This window comes from Ovis canadensis, chromosome 14 (assembly GCF_042477335.2).
Source record: "Ovis canadensis isolate MfBH-ARS-UI-01 breed Bighorn chromosome 14, ARS-UI_OviCan_v2, whole genome shotgun sequence".
In the NCBI taxonomy this organism is placed as follows: domain Eukaryota; kingdom Metazoa; phylum Chordata; class Mammalia; order Artiodactyla; family Bovidae; genus Ovis; species Ovis canadensis.
The window spans coordinates 69,528,171-69,554,095 of NC_091258.1; the positions used below are offsets into that span (position 1 = coordinate 69,528,171).

A 25,925-nucleotide genomic window follows, 5' to 3' on the forward strand; every position below is an offset into this window, starting at 1 on the left:
AATCCCAGCCCGGGTGGATATGTCATTGTTTCCCAAGCTTCTGATATTCCAGCGTTCCTCCACTCAGGAACAGCCTCTACATTTTAAATGTAAACACCTCTAACCTAAATAAACGGTGTCCGGGCCAAGCAGCAGTATCTGGACTTACAGGCTTATATGCAAAATGCCAGGAAAGACAAAGTGTTTGTCCTTGTACCGCTTAAAACCTCAGCACATCGCCAGGGGTGCAAATATGACCCTCTGGGAAACATTGGCGTCTATGAGGGTGCCTTTGGGACACCATTTAAAGAAAGGGGCTCTTGGAGGGGACAGAGTTATCCATAAGAAGGGGGGTGCCCCGGAAAGATCTGGTTCCCTGGAATTGCAGACAGGTTGAGCCTATCTTGAAAATTCTAGAGTCAGGGGAACCTGAGCTGAATGTCTGATGTCAGGTTTAGGGGTGTCCAGGAAGTGTTCAGAGTGCGGCAAAAGTTGGAGCATCCCAAAGGCCTAACGTGAGTTCAAGGGCTGGGTCAAGTCTTGGAGGTTTGAGAGGTGCTAGGATGCAGCCCAGGGGTTAGGACTGAGGGGAGGGGGGACTTGGGGGGAAGGTAGCATCTATGTGCAGAGAGGTTAAGTCCCAGGAGCGTGCTGGGATTTGGAAGATGCGTGCCAGAATCAGCCTCAGGAATTCTGAGGGCAGGTCTCAAGTCCTGGGAATCTAGGGGAGGGCGGGGGGGGGGGGGCGGCGGGGCGGGGGCCGGTGTTGCGGAATTTTGTGTGCTAGGGCCAGAACATCCCAGGAATACCGGGATGGGAGGTCTGAGTCCATGCAGCAATAGAGGCGAGCAGATCCCTGGGGGGGGGGGGGGGGGGGGGTGCGGGGGGAGTAGGAGAGGCGGATGAAAAGAGTGAAATTCACCAGCGGGATGCTCCTAAAGGCTGAGGGAGCAGCTGTCCGCAGGCCCTCCCCGCCCCGCCCCCCTTCATGCCTCCGCTTCTACCATCTGAGCTCAGTTCCCGTTTTTGGCTTGGGTGACTGTTCCTCCTTCCCCCACACTGCTGCTAATTTTTAAAAAAATCAGTGCATGATGGGTTGCCCTCCTGGGGTGAAGGGTAGGAGGCTAGGAGACCCTCCTGTGGTGTGGCTTAAAGGCCAGCCCGACCCCCTTGAAGGTCCCCACCCACTTCCCAGAAAGTCCCTTCCCTTGCTCGCGGCATGCAGCCCCCCGCGGCTTATTGCTGAGGTGGAGTTGGAGAGGGCGGGGGTCCAGGTTGGAGGAGGCATGCAGAGTTCGGGGGAGGCGCCCCAAAATGTGATTGGCATAATTTGGACGTATTTACACGAGTTGATGGGGAGGGGTCTATGGCTCTGGAGACCTGAGAAGGCTTTTTTTTAAGGAGGGGCAGAGTTGGGGGGATGGGTTTTGGCTCCTCCCCCTCCATCCTGGGGGCCCAGGTCGGGGTGAGGGGCCCGGGGGTGTCTGCTGGCGTCGTCGTCTCCGTTGCATATTATTAATGACTTTTTGTTTTTGTTTTTTTTTTTTGTAAAAAAAACCCTTGCCCCCACCCCCCACCCCCAGCTCCTTTGACCTTCTTCCCTGTCACCCCCGAGTCCCCCCACGGGGGGGAGGGGAGCGCTAGAGGATGGAGGGCAGGGTTGGGGGAGCGCGGCGGGCGGCCCTGGGGGAGCCGGGGGGAGTGGCAAGGGGGGCGAGGCGCAGGGACACCCCGCTCAGGCCCGCGATGCTGCTCAGGCTGCGGGATTTCTCGTAACCTGGGGGCGGGGGGAAGGGCAGAAACACAGGAGGAAGAGAGGAGATGCGGGTGCAGGCGGAGGGTCCAGCAGACAGCGGGACCCCAAGACAGAGGGAAGCAGGAGAAAAACAAACAGAAGGGATACGAGATGGAGAGAGAGACGGGGACAGAGACAGGAAGAGGTGGAGGGAGAATGTGAGACACAGAAGGCAAGAGAGAGACGTGGAGACAAGAGGGTTGGACACCAGGACACAAGACGACAGACGGCAAGAAAAGGGTAGATGGACAGAGGCGGACCAAGGAGACGAGAGAGAGAGAAGTGAACAAATCGGACAGTCAGTTGGTATCGAGGAGAAAGGTGCAGACATGGGGAGGGGGGAGAGACTCAGGGTTAGGAGGCAAGGTGGCACCCACCGAGCCTCCCCCACCCTGCCCCCACCGCCGCCCGCCCCCCAACCCCCGTCCCCCCAGTTGGCCCCCTCGTCTGAGGCAAAAAGGTGGGGGGAGGGCAGCGAGGCAGATGGTGGGCAGCACGGGCGTGGGGAGGGAGCTTGGGTGGAATGCCAGTGGGCGAGCAGCTGGTGGGGAGGGCTTGGGAGGGGATGGGTGGGGCCGCAGGAGGTAGGGGGCTAACCTAGATGGAGAAAGGAGGACGGGGCGTGGAGGGGTGGACCGTGAGGGGCTGAATGGAGCACAAGTCGGCAGTGCCCCCCTGGGCGGGGCCGGGGCGGGGTGGTGCTGAAGGACAGCTCCAAGAGCAGTCTGATGTCGGCAAGGCTCAGCCGAAGGTTGTAATGGGCTGTCTTTAAAGGCTCAAGATTTCAGATGGGAACCTTCTGATGGGAAGGTCTTGATAGTGTCTCGAGACTCAAGGGCTTAGGGGCAGGTGTGGGGTTTCTTGAAAACTTAGGAATGTCTTGAGAGTTCTGCCAGTATCTGGGCTGTTCTAGGGCTTTCCTAGCCGGTGCCAAGGGGTCACTCTGGACGTGGGCATCTTGACAGGAGACAGGGCCTGGGGGGTAGTCGGAAGCCCAGTATCTTGGAGTCACCCCCTCCCAGCCATTCCCAGTTGCTAACCTGGGGGAAAGGGGCAGGGGGGGATCGAGGGTCTCACGAGGTCTCAGGCGGTGACAAGAGCTGGGGACAGAAATACACAGAGTCACGGCGGGGGGAGGGTGGCCAGGGAGAACCCCCCAACACAGCCTCACTGTTGGGGGGCCGGAGAAACGCCGGGATCTCTTCCTCCTCTCTGGTGTTTTCCGCGGGAGGGGAGCAGTGAAATGGGGGGCGGCCAGAGACATCAAATATGGAAGGAGCTTCCGGGGTGGCTTGGGGGGGTGGGGTGGGGGAGGGTGAAGGGAGAGAGGAGGGGGAATACTGGGGAGGAGGGAGGGGATGCGGGTCAGGTGCTGGACCCAGCAGCACCTGAGGGAAGACAGACAAGGGGGCTGATGGGGTGGGTGGGGAGCAGGTCAGGAGGAAGGGCCTTGAAAGAAGGAGGGCTAGGGAACAGTGGAGGGTGAGGGAGAAGTTAAAAGAGGAAGGCAGGCGTGTGGAAGGGGTAGGGATCCAGGACCTTGGGGGAGGAAGTTCAGCCAGCCCCATCAGCTCCAGCCATTATTTGAGTTCAATGAATGGATTTTGGCATCAGAGGCAAAAGAAGCAGAGACCTCCCCCCCAACCCCCACTGGTCCCTCCACTCCTCCCTTACCCACATTCCCAAGTCCTCCTGCCCCACCCCTCAATTTCATAGGGGCCATCCAGACCTGGGGGTGGGGGAACAAAGGGAGTAGGCAACAGGGCTGGGTGCAAGCGGGGGGTGGGCTGAGATGGGAACAGGGAGGTGGGGGTTGGTAATGAGATGACAGTGGAGGATGATGGGGGAGTGGGGGGAGGGTTGCAATAGGAGAGGTCCAGGAACGGAACAAGAAGAGCCGGACAGTCCCCTCTGGACTAGGAGCCCAGAAGCCTGCTTCCTGTCCTGCATCTGCTCTGTGGCTGGGGGTTGACCACGGCCCTCTCTGAGCTTTTGTGAAACAAGGGGCTTTGGATGCGGTTCTCCTTGGAGGCTCCGAGTCCTGCTCTGCCATCTCCTTAGGCTGTGGCTAGGGATTCTTTAAGCTGTATCTCTGCATTTGGAAGGAAGACTCCATAGGTGTTTGTTGAATGAATAAGTGATGGACCAGGTGCCTTCAGGTGGCTTCTCAACACTTTTAAGATCAAATCCAGCCTCTCACCATGGCCAAAAACACTTCCCCCCAGGCTCCTCCCCTCTCCTCTTGGCCATTCAACTCCAGCCACACTTTCCTCCTTGCTATTCCTTTAACAAACCAGGGGCATCCCACCTCAGCACCTCAGGGCCTTTGAGCTTGCTCTTTCTTCTGCTCGCTGGTCCGTTTTGAGCTTCAAGTTTTAGGTCGCCTTCTCAGAAAGACCTTCAACCTTTATCTGACCTCGTTAGAGTAATTATCTTGTTTCCTGTTTCCCCCACTCATGGGGTGGAGAACTTTCCCTGTAAAGGGCCAGATGGTCGATATTTCCAGGGCTCTGTGGGCCTACCATCTCTGTTGAAACTATTTCACTCTGCTGTTGTACACAGTGGCCGTGTTCCAATAAAGCTTTATTTACAAAGCAACTGGCGGACAGGTTTGGCCCTTGGCTATAGTTGCCACAGGGCTCTAGAGTATCAGCTCTGTGATGGGAGATGTGTGCTTTGTGCCCTGCCAAATCTCCAGTGCCTGGAACTCCACCCTCAATCATTACTTGCTGAATGAATGAATGAAGTTAGGGGTTAGCTGGGGTTGTTGTGAGGATTACAGAATATATGGCATATGGAAAGTGCGTGGTTATGTTTGCGGAATAATTCACCTACTGTCCCCTCACTCTCTCTCTGACCTCCCCACTGTCCAGTCCTGGCCCTGTTCCTCTGCCTTTCTTCTTCCCCATCCCTGTAGCTCTGACCCTGGCTCAGGCTTTGTCCTCTCCCCCGGGACCCTCATCCCAGCCTCCACCTCGGCCTCCCGACCTGCAGTCTCCCCACTCTAGTGCCTCCTCGTGAAGTCCCAGAGTGGACCTCAGTTCAGTTCGGTCGCTCAGTCGTGTCCGACTCTTTGCGACCCCACGGACTGCAGCACGCCAGGCCTCCCTTTCCATCACCAACTCCCAGAGCTTGCTCACACTCATGTCCGACCTGCTCCTTCCCAGATCCCAGGGCAGGGCTCCTCAGCTCAGCCTGCTCTCCTGCCTCAGGTCTGGGTCTGCGTCTGCCTCTCCCACCAAACTGGGGGTAGGGGGCGGGGTTGATATGCTCCCCGTTGACTCCCTCTGCTTAGCACCAGAAGCATGTATGTGGGTGCTTGGTAAGTGCTGGCCAAGCCACAGGTGACCGCATAAGTGGCTGAGTCTTTCTCACCTCATCCTGTACTCAGAAGAACATCCTGGGTGTGTGCCCTCCTTTTCTTGATTAAACAAACAAAAGCAAAACCAAGCGGGGGGGAGGCAGGGGGAGAGATGTGGATGGGGGTGAGGATGGAGGTCAGTCGTGAGGCCGTTGAGGTGGGGAGGGTGGGGTGAGTTCTAGCGGTTAGTGAGAGGCAGGGCAAGTCCTGGGTAGATGGGTGTGGGGTCAGTGTCGGGGCTGGAAGTTAATTGGATGGAGCTGTTCACAGTGAGGGGGTGGGAGTCTCGGTCAGTGGGGGCTGCATGTTCTCAGATGGGTTAGTCAGGAGGGAAGGGGTTCACAGGGGTGGGGGCTACTTACCCCGGGGGGAGGGGGTTCGTCCACTAGGGGGATATCCAGGCCGCAGCGTTGGCGTTGAGGTCGGGCAAGAAGCTTGGGGGGCCTGGCTTACGCCAGTCTGGGGGGGGCAGTGGGGGAGCACCGGTGGCTGGGGGGTGGGGGAAGAGGCCAGAGGGTCGGGGTGGGGGGGGAAATGGAGATGCAATAAAGACAGGTGAAGGGTCAGTGGTGAGGAAATTCGGGGGAAGGGGTCTGAGAGGGAGGGAATTGGGGCCAGGAGGTGGGGGAAGGGAAGTCCAGCACCTCCTCCCCCATCTCCCTCTCTGCCCTCCCCTAGGGGAGGGCAGAGAGGGAGGGTCCCGGGGCAGGGGCCAGTGGAGGGCACCTCACCTTTCCGGATGGAGCCATCAGGGGATGGGGCGTAGTCGGTGAGGAGGAAGCAGGCTCGGTCCCGGCCGTAGCGGCCCCGGCTCCCAGGGGTGATGGGACTCTTGTCTTCCGGGGACATGGCGGGTTGGTCAATGGCTGGGCAGTCCTCATGTGCAAGCGCAGCAGCTGCAGGGTCCCCGTTGGGGCGGGGATCTGTGTTCAGAGGGGCAGACAGAGACACAAAGGCAACAGTGAGGTGTGGGAACTCGTGGAGGAGAGGGTGCCAGAGGTGCAGGGGGTCAGGGGGGTGTGGCTGGCAGGTTTGGGAAGCGGGGTCATGGCCAGGAGGGTGTTGAGTCTTGGGGAGGACAGCAGGGAAGGTTGTCGAAAGCCAGGAAGTGGAGTCAGGCCAGGCACCGGGTGTCGAGAGGGCAGTGCCAGACCAGGGCGTTGGGTGTTTGGAGGGACAGGAACAGAAGAGGTGGCTGGGAAGTGAGCTGGGTACTGGTGGGCTGCGTGGTTGAAATGGACCAAATGGGGTTCAGCTGTGGTTGGGTGTGTGCTGTGGGATAGGTTTGGAAGGGTGGTTGGGAAGGATGAGGAGGCTGGGAGGTGGTTGTCTAGGGAGGGTTGTTGGACGCTGGCAAGGGCACAGTGGGGAGGCGTTGGGAAGGTGACAGATGAGGGAGGGGGAGGTGGGGGTCCCCTAGGCTCTGACTCCAGCTATTTTTAATTGGTGTGAAACTGGGTCAGCGGCTGAGGGAGCAAGATGGGGGGCCGGGCGGCCCAGCTCCCTTTCTTGACCTATTTAAGGCATGGGGGTGGGGGCCCCCAAGCCTCCCCCTCCCCCTGGACAGACGCCCCAATCGCTTCTGAGATACAGACTCCCCTGGGGGGAGGGACACACAGGCTCAGTCAACTTTCCTCTCATTTCCTTCATCACATAAGCTGCAGCTGCCCCTGGCCTGTCTCTGGCCCTCGATTCCCACGTGAAACTCTCTCCCCATGTATCTCTGAACCCCACCCCCCTTTTCTCTGAGTCCCTCTTACCATATGGCTGATCACTCTGCCCTCCCCCCAGACCCCCTGAATACCTTGGCTGTAGGTCTGTCTCTCCCTAAAACTCTTTCACATGAAACCTGTTCTCCATCACTGCTTGCTTCCCTGCTTCTCTGGCCTCAGCACCTGCTGTTCCCTTTCCTCTTTCCCGTGTCTGTTGCTGACCACCTCTGAGCCTCAGCACATACCTCCTGCCCCCCTCAGCACCACTCCACCTCTGCCTGCCCACTCCGCCTCCCTCCATCCCTGGTGACCCCGTCTCACCTGCCCGGTTGATCTCAACCACTTCCTCCTGAGCCAACGGGCAGGGCTCCCCAGGGGCTGGCAGAGGAGGCAGCCCCATGATTCCGAGCCCCCCCGCTCCCCCCCTGAGCAGCCCGGGGTGCGTGTGGGGGCCCGGCGGGTAAGCCCCGGCCACAGTCACCCCCATGGAGGGCGGGGTGATGGGGGGTGGGGGGCTGATGCCGCCGCTGCCATGGTGAGGAGGGAGGGGGGGTGGTGGGGGCGGGTCGGGCTTGCAATAGTTGGGCGAGCCAGGCTGCGGGGGCCGGGGAATGTGTTTGTTCTTCTTCTTGGGCAGCTTCTGTTTGGCCATGGCCAGCGAATAGTACATGCCAAAGTTGTTCACAATGACGGGCACCGGCATGGCGATGGTGAGCACCCCGGCCAGGGCACACAGCGCCCCGACCAGCATCCCCGACCACGTCTTGGGGTACATGTCTCCGTAGCCCAGGGTTGTCATGGTGACCACGGCCCACCAGAAGCCGATGGGGATATTCTTGAAGTAGGTGTGGTTGGAACCCAGGATGTCATTGGGGTCGGCGCCAATGCGCTCGGCATAGTAGATCATGGTGGCGAAAATGAGCACACCCAGGGCCAGGAAAATGATGAGCAGCAGGAACTCGTTGGTGCTGGCGCGGAGCGTGTGGCCGAGCACGCGCAGCCCCACGAAGTGCCGCGTGAGCTTGAAGATCCGCAGGATCCGGACGAAGCGGACGACCCGCAGGAAGCCCAGCACATCTTTGGCGGCCTTGGAGCTGAGGCCTGAGAGCCCCACCTCCAGATAGAAGGGCAGGATGGCCACACAGTCAATGATGTTGAGGCTGCTCTTGAGAAATTCCACCTTGTCTGGGCAGAAGGTGATGCGCATGAGAAACTCAAAGGTGAACCAGACCACGCACACGCCCTCCACATAGGTCAGGAAGGGCTCCGTCTCCACCTCCACATTGGTGACATTCTCCGGCGGAGCCCCAGGGATCGGGGAGGCTTGCGTCACTGTCTTGTTACTGATGTGGATGAAGCCCTCGTGGGTCTCCAGGCAGAAGGTGGTGATGGAGATGAGGATGAAGAAAAGGGAGGCGAAGGCCACATACTGTAGGGCAGGGTGGGAGAAAAAGGGCAAAAGGTGACCCAGGCATCTGGTCAACCAGCCATCTACCCAAGACCCTCCCGATGGCCCCTTTCTCAGACCCAAACTCCAGGGGAATCCGGGTTTCCCAGCCCCAATGCGTCCATCGCTTCTTGCATCCTGTTCTCTCTAAAGCTTGCAAAAGGATCAGAGGCAGCTCTCCCCCAGCTCCGGAGAGGAGCTGGCCCCAGCCGCAGCAGCAGATGGTCCACTTCTTTCCTGGAAACAGCAATTTCTGGCTCTGTGCTGTCTCCTAGACCACCCCCCCCCCTCCTGTTCCCTGTGTCATATCTCAGGGGTCCCTGGCAGGGTCCAGTGATTCTGCTGGGGGGTGGGGGAAGGGAGACTAAAATCATGCATCCTGTGTCTCAGAAGCTTTGGGGCTTGGCTTGGAGCTGGGGGGAAGGGGAAGGGGAAGGGGAGAAGGTGGGTGGGGAGGCAGAACCAGGAGGTGGTTAAGAGTAGGAAAGCCTAGGTGTGAATTCAGCTTTTTCTTTGCCTAATTGGGCAAGGAGATTAAGCCTTCTGAACCTCAAGTTTTGGTGTTTTATTTTTAAGGATTATTGTAAGGATTACATTAGATGAATATACAAAGGATTTGGCTCCAAAACCAGTGCTTGAGCTTTTGTTAGGGTATAGGGGCATCAGTTAAAGGGGGGGCCAAGGTTGAGACCTCAGGTGCCAATGTTTAAGGACCATGATGCTAATGACGGAGTCCAAGAAAACAGAGAAGGCTGGGTGAGACCCTCACCCAGAGAAAACAGCAAAGGGGTGGACCCACAGAGGAAAGGAGCAGTGTCAGGGCTCTGAAGAAAGAAAGAAGTGAAGGGTCAAGACTGAAAAAGAGGGAAGATGATAGGGGTGGGGTTTAAGGCTCTGGAAACGAAGGGAATGTCTGGGGCTTGGGCATAGAAAAAGGGGAGAGGGCAGGGCTAGGTCCAAGGAGAGGCGAGGGGACTGGTCAGAGGTTCAGAGGTATGGGGTGCCTGAATCATTTCAAGATGGGGAAGGATCTATGTCCTGAACACACAATGGTGTCGGTTTTGATGAAGGCCTTGAGGACTGAAGGCAGGGTCAAGATCTTGAAGGCCTCTAGGAATTGTAGTTGGCTTTATCAAATATGTAGAAGGGAGGTCAAAGCAGAAGGGTTAGTCCTGAGAGAAGGGGATGGGCGTTGAGGCAGAGGGAGCTTTAATCAGATGAGTAGAGGAGAGAGAGACGGGGCTGCAGAGAAGAGAGAACCAATGTTAGGCTGCAGAAATGACTTTAGACCTTGGGGTAGCCTGTGGGGAGGGAGGGTCAGTGCTGGCCCTCTGCCCCACCCCCCTCTTCGTTTCTCCGCAGTGGTTTAACAGGCCAGAGGCCGGCACAGAGCGCATGCCCGGTGCCGCCCCCCTGCACCCCACTCCAAACCCGGCGCACCGCGCAGGCTGCGGCACCGCAGTGGGGGCGGGCCGGCCGGGCCAGGGGGCGGGGCGCGCGGTGGCCAGCACCACGGACAGCTCCCCCGCCGCAGTGCGCAGCCGCAGGGCCTGGGAGCAGTCTTAACCCCTACCGGGCCAGAGCGGAGCAGGAGGTGCGCAGCCGCGGTGCCGCTTCACAGAGGGAGGCCACAGGCCAGGAGCTTGAGTAACTCCTTCCCTCCCAGGACACAGAAAGGAAAGGTGGGCACCCGCCGCAGTGCGCAGCTGGACAGCGTCAGGATTGGTTTGCCCCCTTGTCCCAAGATGCTTCAAAAGTAGAAGGGGTAGGAGGGCATGGAGTCCCTGTAAGAAGGAAAGGGGAGACTACGGAGAGGGGAGCGAGTGGGGAGGAAACCGGACCCTCCACTTTGCTCTGGCTTCAGCTATCGACTCAAACTTTCACTTGAAGGCTAGAAAGTGCTTGAAACTACATGGACACTCAAAACACAGCTATAAAGTAAATAAATGTCCTCCGGAGCTGTCCTGAACCCCTAGCTTCACCTCAGGACCCTTCAATGGGGTCACAAGAGGGAAGGGCGCCCTAGGCCACGGAGGAAGGGTGACTCTCAGAGGCCTGAGGGGACATCTAGGGCCACGTCCCTTCCGCACCTCCTCTCCCCCACTTCCCCCCACCCCAAACCCAAATCCTGCCAACTCAGCGCTTCCCGGGGACCAAACTTTATGCGGTGTCTCCGGGCCCCCCCTCCCTCTTACTCCCTCCCCCGGCGCGAATGCGGCACTGCGGCTCCGCGTCCTTCCCGGCCCAGGACGCGGCACGGTGGGGGGAGGGTGCCGGACGGCTCCTCCGGGTGTTTGGGTCCCCAGGAGGCTAGGAGGGGGGCTGGAGTCTCTTCCTCTTCCCCTCCTTTCTCTAATTGCCCCTATCTTGAACTGTCCTCTCTCCATCAACACAGGGAGGAGGTTAGGAGGAGGAAGAGGTTCAAGTGAGATCTAGGGGGGAGGGTAGCTATTTAGCCAAAGAAGTTACAGATTTTTGAGGAAAGTTTTTTAGCGGGGAGATGACGGGATCTTTGGGGGAAGTCTAGAATTTTGAGGGCGATAAGGCGGCATAGAGGATAAGGCTGGAGTGTGGGCTCTTTGGTTTACTTTGGAGGGAGGGGGATCAGGAAGGGCTGAGGAGCCCAGTTCTAGGCTTCAGACTGGGTAGTGGGGGGCAGAAGTTGCTGAGAATGAAGCGAGGAGGGATTGGAGCTGGGGATGAGGGGACAGGCGGAAAGAAACCAAGAAAAAACTGGGAGCTATTTTGAGAAGGAAGCTTTGGGTCTGAAAAACTTGAGGGCCCTAAGGACTGAGGTTAGGTAAAAGTTCTGGAGCAGGAAGGAAAGTCATTTACTGACTAGGAAAAAGACTGGGAGGCTGGGGATGGGGCTGGGGGTGGGGGTGTCCCAGAGACAGAGAGTGGGCTGTGCAGTTTAAACAATGGAACGGAGAAGCTGGGAGAATCTGTGGATGAGGCAGAAGCGATTCTAGAGGGCATATGGGAAGTTCTGAAGACGAAAGACATTCTGGGGGCTCGGACTCTTCTGGAAACGTTGAGGAGGAGTGTGAAAGCCTTGGGGGAAGTCTGGAGCTGTACTGAGAAACCCTCAGGAGAGGAGTCGGTGTGAAGGATGTGAGAAGGGATGTGAAACACAGAGGTGGCAGCAGGGTTCCAGGAGAGAAGATGCCCCAAGACTCACGGTTGCAGCGAGGGTGAGGGGGGAGTGTCCTAGCAGGAACAAGTGGTTTGGAGGTTCAGAGGGGTCTGGGGACTCTGAGAGTGGGGTGGGAACTATCCTGAGACTTAAAGGGCAGAAGAAGCAGGAGGGTTCAAAGATAACCAGCAGACGCAAACTTGGAAAAAGGGCGGGGATTTGGAGACGGGCAGAGGGAGAATGAGAGAAGTGCTGCGAGAGCCTGCAGGACTGAAGGTTGGGGAACTGAAGAGCAGGCTTCATGGGGTCTGTAGAGGATGGAGACAGTGTTCATAAGCCCTGGGACACTTTGAGGGTGAAGAAGCGATGTCTTCTGAGGATTTAAGGAGGTCCAAGAAACCGAAGGCTGGGGGAGAGTCCGCTGAGTGTCTGAAAGGTGCCCAGAGAGGTGAGGTGACAAGAGGCTGGGAAGACTGAGGGTTGAGGAAAGGTCTTTTGAAAGCTCTCTAGCGGGGTCCAGGAAAGGCGGGGGTGGAGCTGTTCAGGTAGGTTGTTTAGGATATTGGCCCATCGGAGAAGTTTCTAAGGGTCTAGGATGGACTAGAGAAGCAAGGTGGGGTTGAAAGGGGTCTGGAGGGCTCTGAAGGTTGGAGAAACATCTTCTGAGGATCTGGGGATGGCCAAGAGAGAGGGGTGTGTTCAGAGGGGTACGGGAGACCCAGGAATGGGGTAAGAGGCTTCTAAGAAATTGGGAGGCTGAGAGACCAGGAGTATCTGAGAGGGGCCAGGGGCTGAGGGCGAGGATGGGGAGCTCCCTGAGGGTCTGGGAGCTCCAGGAGAGGGGAGGGGGATGGGGGCTCTGAGAGAGCGCTCACCCTGGCGGCCCGCGACGAGTAGGGGTCCTCGAAGAGCGCCCACACCCGGGGCTGCCAGCGGCGCCACCACGTGCCGCCCGCGCCGCCCGCGCCCCCTGGCGGGCCCCCGGCACCGCCGCCCGCGTCCTGGAAGCAGAGGCGCTTGAGCTCGCCGCCGGCGCCGTCCAGGCCGCCGCCGCCCGCGCCCGCCTCGTCGTCCAGACCCGCGTCGTGGGCGCCCGCGGCGTTGGCAGCGTTGGCGGCGCCCGAAGGGTCGGGTGCTTCGAAGGAGTCGAGCGCTTCCTCGGCGTCCCGGTGCTGCCGGTAGGTCATCCAGCAGCAGGCCTCCACGTCGGTCTCGTCGATGCCCCAAAAGCCGAGCTCCTCCTCGAAGAGCGGCCCGCACACGTCGGCCGGGCAGTGCAGCTTGCCGGTCCGGTAGTAGTTGAGCACGTAGGCGAAGACACCCGGATGCCGGTCAAAGAAGAACTCATCGGCGCCCGGGTCGTAGTCGAAACGCGCCGCCGCCTCGGGCTCTGTCAGGCCGGCCAGCCGCGTCCCCGGCAGGGTGCGCAGCGTCGAGCGGTACGTCTCATGGCGCACGCCGCCCACGTTGATCACGATCTTGCCACTGTCGCCACCGCCGCCGCCGTGCCGCCCCATGGCCGCCGCCGGCAGCCCGGGGCATGGCTCGGCGCGCCTGCCCCCGGGCCCGCGGGGTGCCGGGGGGCCCGCCGGGGACGCGGCGGGACCGGGCTGCGCAGATTGCTGCTGCTGCAGCAGCGGCAGTGGCGGTTGCGGCGAGGGTAGCGGTGGCGGGGACTCGGACAGCTGCGGCGGCGGCGCCGGCTGCTGTTTGCTAGCCCCCTGGCGCCCGCGGAAGGACGAGACGCAGACTGAGCTCAGCATTGGATGGGGGGCGGAGCGGCGGGGCGGGGCTTTATGGGGGCGGAGCCACGGGGAGAGACAGATGTGACTGGGTGAGAGGAGGTGATGGAGGAAAGGGGCGGGGCCGAAGGGACGGAGGAACTGAATGGATTGGGCTTGGAAGGGATGGGGGCGGGGCTGAAACTGGGGAAAGGACCCAGACTCCAACACTGCCTAGCTGGATGGGGCGGGGCCGCACATGCGACACACCGATTGGGTCTTTCTGAGATAAGGGGCGGGGCCGAGCGAGGTGTTAAAGGGGCTGGATGGGACGCGAGAGTTGCCTGGTTTGGCCGCGCTAGGAGAACAGAGGAGGCGGGGCTAGATGTGAGAAAGATATCTGATTTAACAAAAAAAAGGAGCGGGGCGGGTAGAGAAATAGGACTCGTCCATGCTATTTAAAGGGGCCTGACCGAGACTGGCGGAGGCAGGGGTTGGGCCACAAGGCGGATGGCCGTCCGAATTGGATGGAGACGGGCCTAAAGCGCCGGCAAGCAGTACCTAGTGGAGTAGGGCAGATGGAGACTAACGGGTTGGGATCCTAACATTGTTTGGACGGGGCAGGGCGAATCTTAAGAAGAGGCAGGGCCACAGAAATTAGAAAGTCCTAATTCTGGGAGGGTGAGGGGGCGGGACTGAGCGAGGGGCGGGAACTGGAAGAGTAGCACTAGGCTGGACTGAAAAGGAAAAGAGAAAGGGGAACAGGGACTAAGACCCAGTAGAAAGGGGACGGAATGGGGCGAGGCCTGGAAACCTGAAAGCTTCTGACTAGGTCTAATGGAGGAGGCGAGGTGAAGAAAGTACCAGGTCGGAGCTGCAAACTCGGCCCGATTAACTGGGGCTGGACCGGAAGAATGCCAAGATGGATGGGGAGAGACTGAGAGAGGTGGGTGGGGTCCACGAATGGTAGAAAACGTCTTGAATTGCCTGTGGAAATGCAAGACTAAGAGAGGAGAGGGGCTTTCAGGGACTTGAAAGCAACCAGGGTAGGCGGGGGCGGGGCAGGGCTAAGAGTGTAGAGAATGGCTAAGGAAAATGTGAGACCTGCAAAGAGTACAAGGCTATCGGAATGGACGGAGCGGTGGAACCTAGAACGGGAAGTCTTGGAGGCCAAATAACCTGGGAGAGAGTCCTAAGGATCAGCAGGGCCTTAAAGGGGGTAACGCGGTGAGGGAAAAGGGACAAGGTATAGATAACGGCAGGCTGCAGCCAGGAGAACCGAGGGATGGACGAGAACTGGTGAGGCGAGTCTTAAGAGAGGCGGAGGGTAGAAACTAATAAAACCACCGGGAAGCACAGTCTAGGCTGAGGAAACAGGCGGGGCCGATAGGAAATTGGGCGGAGTCAAGTGTCAGAGCGTCCCGGAGAGAGGGCGGGGAGATCGCGGGGGGGGGGGGGGCAATGGAGGGCGGGACCAGAACTAGGCGGGCCGCCTAGCAGCGGGTCCGGCCCCGCCCCCTGGGCGGGCCTAGCCGCCGGGTAGTAGAGCGCAGGCGCGGGGCAGGGGCGGGGCCAGCGGCTGCGGCTGGGGCTGCGACGGCCGGAGGCGGTGCCTGTGGGAGGGAAGGGGGCTGGTCACGGGCTGCGGGCCTCCCCGCTCTGCCCTATCGCCGGCAGGTGCGGCGGCTGGTTGGTATCGCCTCCCTACCCATCCCCGCTCCGGCTTCTGTGTCTCTCATCAGTGTCTCTTTTTCTCTGAATGTTTGTTCCCCTGCCTCTGCCCTTCCTCCTTCGAGACTCTGACCCCTCCATTCTAAGTCTCTGCGCTCCCTCTGGGTCTCTGTCCCCCTCCTCCGAGTCTTACCTCTGCTCTCTAAGCCTCAGTCTCCTCTCCCCGGACCATGGCGGGGTCTTCCACCCTCAATGTCTTTCTCTTGGCCTCTACCTTTTTCTCTGATTTCTCCCTCTTCTGGTCTCTTTCTCCTCTCTTGGGTTTTTGAACCCTTCCCTCTGGGTCTCTTTTCCCTCCTGTCTCTGTCCTTCTTCTTTATGTTTCTGTCCTCAGTACTCCCCTCCCGCTAGGGTCTCCCCTGTCCTCTCTCTGGGTCTCTGGCCCCCCAGCTCTTGTCCTCTGACCACCTCCTTCCCTGTGTCTTTTCCCCCTCCTCCGTCTCTTTCGCCCCTCTGTCACTGCCTTTTCTCTTTCTGTCCTCTCTCTCTCTCCCTCCCTTGGGCCTCTACCCCCTCCCACCCGTACCTCTTTGACCCCTTTCTGAATCTGTCCCCCTTTTCCTGCGTCTCTGTCCCCACTTCTTTGGGGCTCTGTCCTGCTATCCTTTGGCCTCTGTCCCTCTCCTGGATCTGTGTCCCTCTCTCTCCGGCTCCTACTGAATCGCCCTCTCTAACCCTCATCCTGGCCAGGACTGGAGGCTGCGTCACTGCAGAGCTGCAGAAGTGGGGCCCGTCCTGCGGACCTGGGAGGTAGCTTCCTTCAACTCCCTCACCCCCAGACCTAGGATCCCCCACTGCCCCCTCAGGGTTCTCGGACAGTCCTCAAGCTCCCATGGGACCCGGGAGGATATCGGGACTTCCTACTCTTCTTCTGCTCCAAATTCTGGTGTATCCCTAGGCAGAAGCTGTGAATCTTGAGGTGGAGGAATGGGCTTGGGTTGAGTGAGGCTTTGGGGGCAGGTGGGGGTGAGGATGGATGCTAGGGTAGGGGTTGAGTGGGCATTAGGGGCTGGGAGTAAGCGCTGGGGTAAGGACCTAAGTATCCCCCCCTTATACCCTCCCCCCAACCCCACCCCAACTCTATACTTTTCTGCATTCGACAGCAGCCAGGCACTGGATCAAGTTACCAAATCAGCGTTTTTGCAGAGGTCAGAAGGTGTGGAAGAAGGTGCCCGGGCAGAAGGGAGGGGAGGAGGAAGAAGCGAGGAGGCTGAAATAGGGAAGAATATAGAATGAGACTCGGGATTAGAGGCCATGGATGAGGGGAAGAGGTTCGGTCAATGACGACCCAGATTCCATCAGGCCCTGGGAAACGTGGATGCCCTCACTTCCATATGGTCCTCTCCAGGCCCCACCGGGGTATGAGGGGGGATTTATGAGCCTGGATTCTCCATCCATACGGAAGGCTTCTGACGGCATAAGGAGGCCTTGGGTTATGGGACACCAGCTTGGCAAACAGACCACAGGGAAGTGGGCTCGATTTTTGGCGACAGACACCAGGGGAGGGGAGGTCAATGTTCACGTCTTTAAACCCTTTCCCCGCCGCTCCTCCTTCCCAGTCTATCCTTTCTGAGGCCTTCAAGACACAAAATTCCTGAAAGCCCCAAACTTTCACCCTCATCATCCTTGGTGCCCCCTTCTAACTCTCCCTCCCTCATTCCCCAAAGCCCTAGAATTGTTTCTGACTTCCAAGACCCTTTCCTTGTTCCTCTGCCCACATTCCTACCAGATCCTAATCCAGGACGGACAGTCTCCCCCGGGCACTAAAGCTGAAAATGTGGGAACTCTCTGCCTCGGATCCTTGATCCCTCAGAGAGACCCTCCGAGTACCTCTCCACTGTAATCTCTGAGTCCCCGTCTCCCTTGTCCCTCGCCTTCAAAACTGGGACTTGGGCTGTCTTACCACCCCCGGACCCTGAGCCTTCTCCCCCCGCCACCCCTCCTCCGTACTCACCCCAAGTCGAGGCGGGGCGGGGATGGGGAGATCCGGAGCTGGCGATGGGGGGAGGGGTGACCCAACCCCGGCAGCTCTGGGCAGCTAGAGGCTGCAGAGGGGGGAGTGACATCATCGCCGGAGGAGGGGCGACTCAGCTCCCCCACCCACCCGGGGGCTTCAAGCCCCGCCTTTATGGCGTACCCAGGGGTCCCGAAATCCCAAAGGTCGAGAGGAGGAACAGGAGATAAACTGTGCGGGAATGGTATGCCCTCCCCTTAGAACAAAGGTTGGGAAACCCTTTACGGTTTCAGACACCGCCCCCGCCACTGCCACCTGTCGCTGCGGTCGCGACCTGTCGCTTCCTACGCGTGTTGTGGCTACGCCCGCCCACGTCAGAGCGTGAACACCGCTCAGACTACAACGTCCGTGATGCTCTGCGGCTTCGGGTGCCTTTGAGGAGAGGCAGTGTAGGCGAGGGGCTTCATGGGCTTCGTAGTACAAGATCCTTCCACCGGTGTTCTGGGAGAAAAGGAGCAATGCCTTTCTGTCTCAACTCCAGAGAGCCGGACACTAACTTTTTTCCTCCCCCTAAAATCTCCCTCTAAAAAGAAAAAAAAAAAAAGGAAGAGACCTCGATAAGTTTAATGTAAATAGTAAATTTTTTTAATTATCAAGGTGTGCGCATGCGCCTAACCAGGGCCTCAACCGAACGACTGCGCCTGCGCAAGCTCGCCCCTTTACTGTCTTGTTCCGCGAGGTCGAGCTCGGGCCAGCCCCACTTGGGCGCCGCTTTTCCTGTCGCCACGGTCGAAGACGGCCACATAGCTACCCAAGAAGACATCACCGAGGATCCAGAAGGGCCCTGAGGGCGGAGGCACGTCCAGAGCCATGAAGCCGGACAAACAGACACTGAAGCCACTCCGAGTAATCTACAAGGCGTTAAGACCAGTAACAGGTGTCACGCTTACCGGCCAGCCTTCCTCCTAGGAGCCAGAGCTTTGCCCTGCCCACCACTAGATATGTTTCTGTGCCGCATACTTGGACCTAGTGACGTCTCACTCCCAGCCCCACCTTTCCAAAGGCGCCACTCTGACGTCATTGCCACTTACCTGGATGACGTAGTCCTGGGCCGTGAGGTTAAACCAGACCCCCCCAAGAAGGAAGGAGACTGAGGGCAGCGTTGGGATTTTCGAACACTTGATGTAATACTGAGGAAAAAGAGGAACAAGTCCGAGATGAGGGATTCCTTCTCAGCTCAATTTTTTTCTGTGACTCCCCAGTGCAGCAGGGTCATGTCCATTTTGGGCAACTAGGTGTTAAAGACCTTGTGTGGTCAAGATCTCCTGTCTTCTGTAGCCTTACTGGCTCTTCCTCACTCCTGTATAACTGTTGCCACTTATCCTAGGCTCCCATTTGATCAGGTCCTCTTTACCTCTAATTGAAAATCAAAAACTCGTGGCCCACGGGCCATATTGGGCCTGCAGGGCTATGTAACTAGTCATACTTATTATGTTCACTCACTCTCATCCAGTAAACCTGGATCACCATCCTCTCCTATGCACTGTGACACTCAGGATAGACTCTAAGGAGGTGTCTTTGCTTCCTCCCACTACCCCCCAACCTCTCACTCACAAGGTCCAGTGCTTTCTGCCCTGGGATGCCCTCCTACCCATCTGATTCCCACCCTCAGGCCATAGCATCCTGTACAGTGACCACTGTTAAATCCCTGTGAGTCTCCCCAGCCCATGTGCACCAGACACCAGGTCCTCACCTCCCCCATCAGCAGGGGGACTGCCCCAATGGCTTTCTGCAGGGCCCGGATCTCCTCAGTGGGTCCTGTGATGAGAGACGTGCCTGTGTCCAGAATGGCAGCACAGCCCCGGGCACAAAGAGTCAGCCCTGTGCCCACCTGAACACTGTGAGGCAGAAGGGAACAGTCATTAGAGCCGGCATCCTAGGAGGCAAGACCCTCAAACCGTCTCCTCCCTCAGACCTAGGAGACAAGGCCCACAACCCCTCCTCCATCAGACCCAGGAATCTGGATTCCCCAACTCCCTTTTCCCCAGGACATTGGAATTTAGGCTCTAGCCTACTCCTCCCAGACCTAGGAGGCCAAGTTCCTCACCGCTCCATGTGGATCTGCCAAAAAGCAGGGATTGTGACTGGCACAAAGGTGAGGGGTGGGATGTAGTGTGCTGGGTCTGAGCCACCCAGGACCAGCTCTCCTCCGTCAGCTGCCTCAGGGTTCCTGCAGAGGCAGACAGTTGTAGGTGTCAGGGAATTTCTCCTGTCAGCCCCAGGAATGGCCAAGGGAGGGACTTCCTGCCAAAGGGGTGGTGTCTGGGTTCTAGGTGGGATAGTGGGATGCAGGCAGAACCGCAATGTGGGGACTGGAAGCAAGGCAAGAAATGAAGAGAAATGGGGATTTTCTTGGGGGAGGTTAGGATTTCAGGGTCTTGGGGGCTTCTTGAGGTGGGCATGGGACTTCTTGATTTGCCCATAGAAAGTAGGATTTTGGGGGAGTAGAGCATTGAGATTTCTGAATTGGCTCTGGGTGGCATGATTGAGAGGAGTGACACCCCAGGTGGATGATGAGACTTTCTGAATTGCATGTCTAGACATTCAGTGGAATTAGACTTCAGTTGGCTGAGACTGATGGGAATGGGGGTTGAGGGTGGGGACTTCCTAGAAGTGTGGAAGGACAGGATCTACTAAGTGTTAGGTGGACGAATTCTCTGGCAGTCCAGTGGTTAGGACTCTGTGTGTCCCCTGCAAGGGTCACTGGTCTGATCTCCAGTTGGGGAACTATGCTGACCGGGCAGAAAGAAGAAAAGTGGATGGGACTTCCTGGGTTGGACATCCAGATAACTAAAAGACAGAATTTCCTCCCTGCAGACTTCCTGAATGACAGCTGGGGCTTTTTGAGTATAAGGTTTAAGGTTCCTAAAAGGTAGATGGGACTTCTTAGGCTAAAAGGGGCAATTCCTGACTTCTGATGTGTGTTCCCAAATGGAATTGGGATTTCTTTATGCTGAAGATGGGGTTCTTAAATTCAGTATTTGATGGGGTAGGGCATTAAATTTCCTGGTTTGAGTTTTGAAATGTGGAACATTTTAAATGATGGTGAGTTTCTTTAATAGGTCTCAAGGTGTTGCTTAGCAAGTGGAATTTCTGACTAGGGTTCAGGTGTTTCTTCTATTGGGACACTGACTTCCTGAATGGAGGGTGGGACTTCCTTTATTGGGCAAGGGACTTCCTGAAGGTGGGCAGGACTTCCTTCTTGGGACTAGAACTTAAGCAGAAGGTAGACCCTCACCCGTTACCTGTTGAGGTAGAAGGAGAAGACAGGCTTATCCAGTAGGCCCTGGTCCACCAGTCTGTCCAGCGGGGGCCGAACTCCTCCCACGGCCAGAACGGGAAAACCAAGGCCCAGTATCCCATCAAAGTGGGCAAATGTGAAGACCAGGCTGGGCTCCCACAGAGCCTCCCCAAAAGTCACTGTTGCACCTGTGATTCCCCCAATCTGGGGTAGATGCAAAAGGAGTGAGTTACTTCTAGGAGGACGTTACCTACATAACTCTGAGGTCTCCCAAACCAGGGCATGAATCCCAGATCGGGTCCTCAAAACCCCCTGGAGCTGTGAATACCTCCAACTCCCTAGGAAGCTCTGCCTGGCCAAGGGCCACCCCTGCCTAGGAGCCCCCGCCCCACCCTCCTTCCTCCAGGAAGCCCCGCCTCCCACTTCCGAAGCCCTGTCTGCCTGTTTACCCAGGAGGACCCGCCTCTCCAAACACTTCCCTAAGCCAGATAATGTTAGAAATGGGCTGCTTCTAGGCTCCCGCCGTCCCGGGAACAAGGTCACGCACAGTCAGCTTATCCTCACTCAGGATGCCTGCTAGGCGCCCGGTTCCATATTGAACGGCAAACTTGGTCCCATTGAACCGGAAGGAGCTGGAGGCTTTGGGGTTGAAGCGGTGGTGGAGCCCTAGGTTAGAGGGTCAGGGAGACGTCACTGGGGAAGAGAGGTCTTCCCGGTGCCTCCTGCCTCTCTGGCCAACTCACATGTGAGGGTGTGTCGGAAGAGAACAGGTCTTCAAAAACCCTGGGAAGACCAGGCCCCGCCCCCCTTCTCCCTTTGCCCGAGTTCAACCTTAATTTCCCCTATGAAAGCTCACAGCAGGGTAGACTGAAGAAGCGGCATCTCACAGAGGGAACCCAGAGGTTGGAGGAGCCAGTGTCAAAGACGACAGAGAAGTTTTGTGGGGGGGTCCCCAGCCCAATTTCCCCATAATACTGGGCCTGATGGCGAAACAGGAGAGGTTGTGGATGTAGAGCTTGACTTGAGGGCAGGAAGGGTGTCGTGGGGGCTGAGGCGGGGGGTGGGGGGGGGGTGGGGGGGTGGGGGGGGGGGCAGTGTTGGCAGCCTATGTAGGGCTGTGACTTACATTCAGGTAATTGGAGAGAGGCACGAAGAGGGACTTGTTCCCAGGGGATGGAGCCCCCAACCTGGGGGCCTCCGCTAGCTTCTCCCATCCCCTCAGTGGGTTCAGGGCCTTGAATCCAGTGTTGACTCTTCGAAGTGGGATCCTGTGGGGGAAGAGATGCCAACAGTTAAGGAGCTACCCTTTCTAGAGATCCTCCATAACAGACTGCCCCAAAGAGGATATGATGACAATGTAAACGTTTCCGTGGTCCTGGAGTAATGGTCACTACTCGTTCAGTTCAGTCACTCAGTCACATCCGACCTTTTGCGACCCCATGGACTGCAGCACACCAGGCTTCCCTGTCCAACACCAACTCCTGGAGCTTGCTCAAACTCATGTCCATCGAGTCAGTGATGCCTTCCAACCATCTCAAACTCTGTCGTCCCCTTCCCCTCCAGACTTCAACCTTTCCCAGCATCAGGGTCACTGCCAGGAGCCCTACAAAAGCGACCTTCCAGAAAACCCCCACCGAACACCTACCAAACCACAATGACAGATTCCCCCTGAAGACTCTCCCAAGAGCAAACCATCCCAAACAGACTCTCCCCAAAATGTTTCAATAAAAGACATTCCAAATAATGTAAAATAAGCCATTCCAGAATGGACGTACATGAAGTTCTCCCAAGATTCTAACATATTCAGGGCGGGGTGGGGGGATGGATTGAGAGTCTGAGATTAGCAGGTGTAAGCTATCAATATTTTTAATCTTTGTTTATTTATTTGGTTGTGTCAGGTGTTTGTTGCTGCACGTGGGAGAGTGGCCATTGTTGCAGCATCTTTTACTTGTGACGTGTTTTAATTGCAGCGTGCAAACTCTTAGTTGTGGCATGGGGGATCTAGTTCCCTGACCAGGGAACAAAGCTGTGCCCCCTGCATTGGGAGCCTGGAGTCTTAGCCATTGGATCACCAGGAAAGTCCCGGAAACTATCAATGCCATATATATAGAATGGATAATTTGGAAGGAATGATGCTAAAGGTGAAGCTCCAGTACTTTGGCCACCTCATGAGAAGAGTTGACTCATTGGAAAAGACTCTGATGCTGGGAGGGATTGGGGGCAGGAGGAGAAGGGGACGACAGAGGATGAGATGGCTGGATGGCACCACGGACTCAATGGACGTGAATCTGAGTGAACTCCGGGAGATGGTGATGGACAGGGAGGCCTGGCATGCTGCGTTTCATTCGCAAAGAGTCGGACACGACTGAGCAAATGAACTGAACTGAACTGAAGAATAGATAAACAGCAAGTTCCTACTGTATAGCACAGGGAACTATAGTCAATATCATGTAATAAACCATAATGGAAAAGAAAAGGGAAAAGAATGTATATAGAACTTCCTTGGTGGCACAGTGGATAGGACTCTGCCAGCCAGTGCAGGGGACATGGGTTCCATCCCTGGTCCGGGGAGATTCCACGCACCACGAAACACCTAAGCCCATGCGCCATAACTACCAAAGCCCACATGCCTAGAGCCCGTGCTCCCCCACAAGAGAAGTCACTGCAAGGAGAAGCCCTCACACCACAACAAAGAATAGCCCCCGCTCGCCGCAGCTGGAGAAAACCTGTGCAAAGCAATGGAGTCCCAGCGCAGCCAGTGGTTGAGACTCCGAGCTTCCCACTGCAAGGGGCGCGGGTTCCATCCCTGGTCAGGGAACTAAGATCCCACATGTCTCAACCGAGAGTTACTGTGCCACAACTAATAGATCCCACATGTCGCAGAGAAGATCTTGTATGTCATAACTAAGACCTGGGGCAGCCAAATAAGGACATATTCAAAAGTGGAATTGGAGAAGGCAATGGCAGCCCACTCCGGTACTCCTGCCCGGAGAATCCCATGGACAGGAGTTGGTGGGCTGCAATCCATGGGGTTGCCAGGAGTTGGACATGACTGAGCCACTTTACTTTCACTTTTCACTCTCATGCATTGGAGAAGGAAATGGCAACCCACTCCAGTGTTCTCGCCTGAAGAATCCCAGGGATGGAGGAGCCTGGTGGGCTGCTGTCTATGGGGTCGCACAGGGTCGGACACGACTAAAGTGACTTAGCAGCAGCAGCAGCGGCAAAAGTGAAATAAATGTTAGAACTGCTACTTTCTGATTGAGTAGGTGTCTAGGACGGAGCCCAAAGATTTGCATTTCTACCAGGTTCCTGGGTCCTGCTCATGCCAGTGTTGTTGGTCCTGAGTCAACACTCAAGAGAGTCTCTTTGCATTAACTTGGGAAGTGGCCATGATCTATTAGGTTGAAAAAGTAGGTTAGCAAACATCATGTGCAGTAATCTTTCTGTACCTGCTTGTAGTTTCTCCCTGGGGCTCTGCTCTCTGCAATGCCCTCCCCGCCCCAACCCCGCCACCCATGACTCAATCCTTGAGAGGCTTAAGAATGTGAAGTGGGGATAAAATGTTTCCTGGAAGAGTAGACCCTCTCTTGCCATTAAGAGTTCCAGAAAGTGGAGAGAAGAGAGGAGAGGAAGGGAAAGATGGGGAGGCATCAGAGGTGGGCATGAGGTCATAGGGGTCCCTAAAATGGGACTGCTTGAGACCTCAACAGTTTGGAAGATGAAAAACTGGGGGAGTCTCAATTTAAATGTCACAGACCTGTCTCTCCAAGTTTTGTTGGAAGAGGGGTGTCACAGGTATGGAGATTTCAGTATCAGATGATCACAGCTCAGAGTGGGGTCAGCAGAGTCCTTCCAAAAATGTGTACTTCGGGATGGACCCCAACCCAGGGTCTCAGGGCGGAGAACCCTGGACTGAAAGGGCTTGGGTCTCAGGAGAGATCAGGGAGGACCCTTCAGTGGGTGAGAGCCCAATTCAGAGACCAAGGAACTGAAAAGATAGGAGTCATGGATGTTGGGGTGCCAGGAGTCCCTGAACTGGGGAGCCCTGGACTTGAGGGCAAGAGGGAGAGAGTCTGTCCCAGGTTTGAGGGTGATGGGGGTCCCCAGTACCGGATCAGCGAGGCCCCAGCGGGCTCCAGGGTCAGGAATGGAGGCGGCAGCAGCAGCAGCAGCAGCAGTGGCAGAGACATCTCCGGGGGCCTGTGTGGATCCAGGCGTCCTGCAGCTCTGTTTTCTTTAGCAGAGACTCCGCCCTGTTCACTGCCCACTCCACCAAGACATGGAGTTTCTTGATGGGTGATGTGGGGATAACGGGTGGTACTTTTGAAAGGATGTACAGAATATTTTTGTAGGGTCTCCAGAAGTATTATCCTGTGTTACTGCCGTGCCTCACTCCCAGATTCAGTGCTGGTGGAGGGTCTTCTGTGCCCCGCCCCCTCCATTCTTTAGATATTGTCTCTTTTACTTAAACTTTCACTTCATTTTTTTCTGAGACTCATTAACCACAAGGGTTTTCTTGGGCCACCAAAGGGATGGGCAGGGTGTCTGTGAAGGGTCTGGGGGAAGGGTGAGAGAATCAGACTGTCAGAGTATCAAGAACCCGCTTCTTCTTTTCTGTTTTGTAAGGTTTTCTTGGTGTGGACTGTTTTTAAAGTCTTTGTTAAATTTGTTACAATATTGCTTCTGTTTTCTTTTCTTTTCTTTTGGTCATGAGGCATGTGGGATCTCGACTCCTGACCAGGAATCAGACCTGCACCCGCTGCACTGGAAGGCAAAGTCTTAATCATTAGACTTCCAGGGAAGTCCTAGGACCCACTTACTGTCTTATCTGGGAAATAATGAAGCACACAAATAGAAACAGTTCATAGTCCCATTGCTGTGCTGTGGTTAGTTGCTCAGTCGTGTCTGACTCTTTGTGACCCCACGGACTGTAGCCCACCAGGCTCCTCTTTCCATGGGATTCTCCAGACAAGAATACTGGAGTGGGTTGCCATGCCCTTCTCCAGGGGATCTTCCCAACACAGGGATCAAACCCAGGTTTCCTGCATTGCAGGCAGATTCTTTACTGTCTGAGCTACCAGGGAAGCATAAAAATAATTCACAGTGTCTGTGTTTGCCCCCTTTCCCTAATTAAATATTGAGGAGCATCCAAAAATCCAACTGAAAAGTGCCTTAGATTTCTAGATACCACCCTCAAAGTTTCTGATTTCAAAGCCCCAAGATACAGCCCAAGAATCTATCAGAAAAAAAAAATTCATTTACATTATTACAGTTACAACTGTGTTAATGGTATTTCCATTTACAAGGATTGATTAGAACTAGAGAAAAGCAAACTTAGCAGGGTCTACTTGTTAGTTAATGCTGTGTAATAAGTCACTCCAAAACCGAGTGGTTTAAGACAGAAACAGCACTGTTTACAATGGCCAGGACACAGAAGCGACCTAAATGTCCATCTTCGGAAGACGGAACAAAGAAGATGTGGTACACATACACACTGGAATATTATGCAGCCATTAAAAAGAATGAAGCAACTCCATTTGCAGCAACTTGGATGGCCCTAGGGAGACTCATACTGAGCGAAGAAGTCAGACAGGGAAGGTGAAGTATCCTATGACATCCCTTATGTGTGGAACCTAAAAAAGAAATGATGCAGATGAACTTACTTGTGAAACAGAAAGAGACTCATAGACTTAGAAAACAAACTGATGGTTCCTGGGGGGAGGTATAGTCAGGGAGTTTGGGAGGGTCATGTACACACTGCTATATTCAAAAAGGATAATCAACA

The 25,925-nt window shown here is 56.5% G+C and overlaps 2 protein-coding genes across 14 annotated transcripts; both read right to left on the bottom strand.

Moving 5' to 3' along the window:
• Positions 1–1,332: 1,332 nt before the first annotated feature.
• On the bottom strand, positions 1,333–13,269 carry KCNC3 (potassium voltage-gated channel subfamily C member 3). Of its 5 annotated transcripts, none has more exons than XR_011248859.1 (6): positions 12,306–13,269; positions 7,169–8,276; positions 5,867–6,058; positions 5,498–5,594; positions 2,815–2,874; positions 1,333–1,756 (listed from the first exon to the last, which is right to left on the bottom strand). XR_011248859.1 is itself a non-coding variant. In XM_069551323.1 (5 exons), exons 1-4 carry the CDS (start codon positions 13,191–13,193, stop codon positions 5,521–5,523), a joined length of 2,292 nt encoding a protein of 763 aa, XP_069407424.1. In that variant the 5' UTR covers positions 13,194–13,269; the 3' UTR covers positions 2,504–2,874; positions 5,498–5,520. The 5 variants fall into 5 exon arrangements, 3 of the variants coding, with proteins under 3 accessions (XP_069407424.1, XP_069407427.1, XP_069407425.1); XR_011248858.1 differs by having other exon boundaries at positions 5,498–5,624; XM_069551323.1 differs by lacking the exon at positions 1,333–1,756 and having other exon boundaries at positions 2,504–2,874; positions 5,498–5,624.
• Positions 13,270–13,533: 264 nt separating this feature from the next.
• On the bottom strand, positions 13,534–24,656 carry NAPSA (napsin A aspartic peptidase). 9 transcript variants are annotated; one of them, XR_011248862.1, is made up of 10 exons: positions 24,251–24,630; positions 21,264–21,405; positions 20,994–21,117; positions 20,685–20,803; positions 20,142–20,341; positions 18,944–19,066; positions 18,590–18,734; positions 17,928–18,026; positions 17,171–17,419; positions 13,534–14,764 (listed from the first exon to the last, which is right to left on the bottom strand). XR_011248862.1 is itself a non-coding variant. In XM_069551354.1 (10 exons), the coding sequence occupies exons 1-10, from the start codon at positions 24,328–24,330 to the stop codon at positions 14,680–14,682; spliced, it is 1,284 nt and encodes a 427-aa protein (XP_069407455.1). In that variant the 5' UTR covers positions 24,331–24,630; the 3' UTR covers positions 13,534–14,679. The 9 variants fall into 9 exon arrangements, 8 of the variants coding, with proteins under 8 accessions (XP_069407455.1, XP_069407453.1, XP_069407460.1 ...); XM_069551354.1 differs by having other exon boundaries at positions 17,171–17,337; XM_069551352.1 differs by having other exon boundaries at positions 17,152–17,337.
• Positions 24,657–25,925: the final 1,269 nt, after the last annotated feature.

Excerpts from the sequence above, each read along its gene's own strand:
- KCNC3 (XM_069551323.1), bottom strand. The coding sequence starts at position 13,193 with ATGCTGAGCTCAGTCTGCGTCTCGTCCTTCCGCGGGCGCCAGGGGGCT. Across the intron at positions 6,059-7,168 it reads GGTTGAGATCAACCGGGCAG|ATCCCCGCCCCAACGGGGAC; the intron begins GTGAGACGGGGT and ends CTCTGAACACAG. Across the intron at positions 5,625-5,866 it reads TGATGGCTCCATCCGGAAAG|CCACCGGTGCTCCCCCACTG; the intron begins GTGAGGTGCCCT and ends CCCACCCCCCAG.
- NAPSA (XM_069551351.1), bottom strand. The coding sequence starts at position 24,330 with ATGTCTCTGCCACTGCTGCTGCTGCTGCTGCTGCCGCCTCCATTCCTG. Across the intron at positions 21,406-24,250 it reads GCTGGGGCCTCGCTGATCCG|GATCCCACTTCGAAGAGTCA; the intron begins GTACTGGGGACC and ends CTTCCCCCACAG. Across the intron at positions 18,027-18,589 it reads TCCCCCTGCTGATGGGGGAG|TATTACATCAAGTGTTCGAA; the intron begins GTGAGGACCTGG and ends CTTTTTCCTCAG.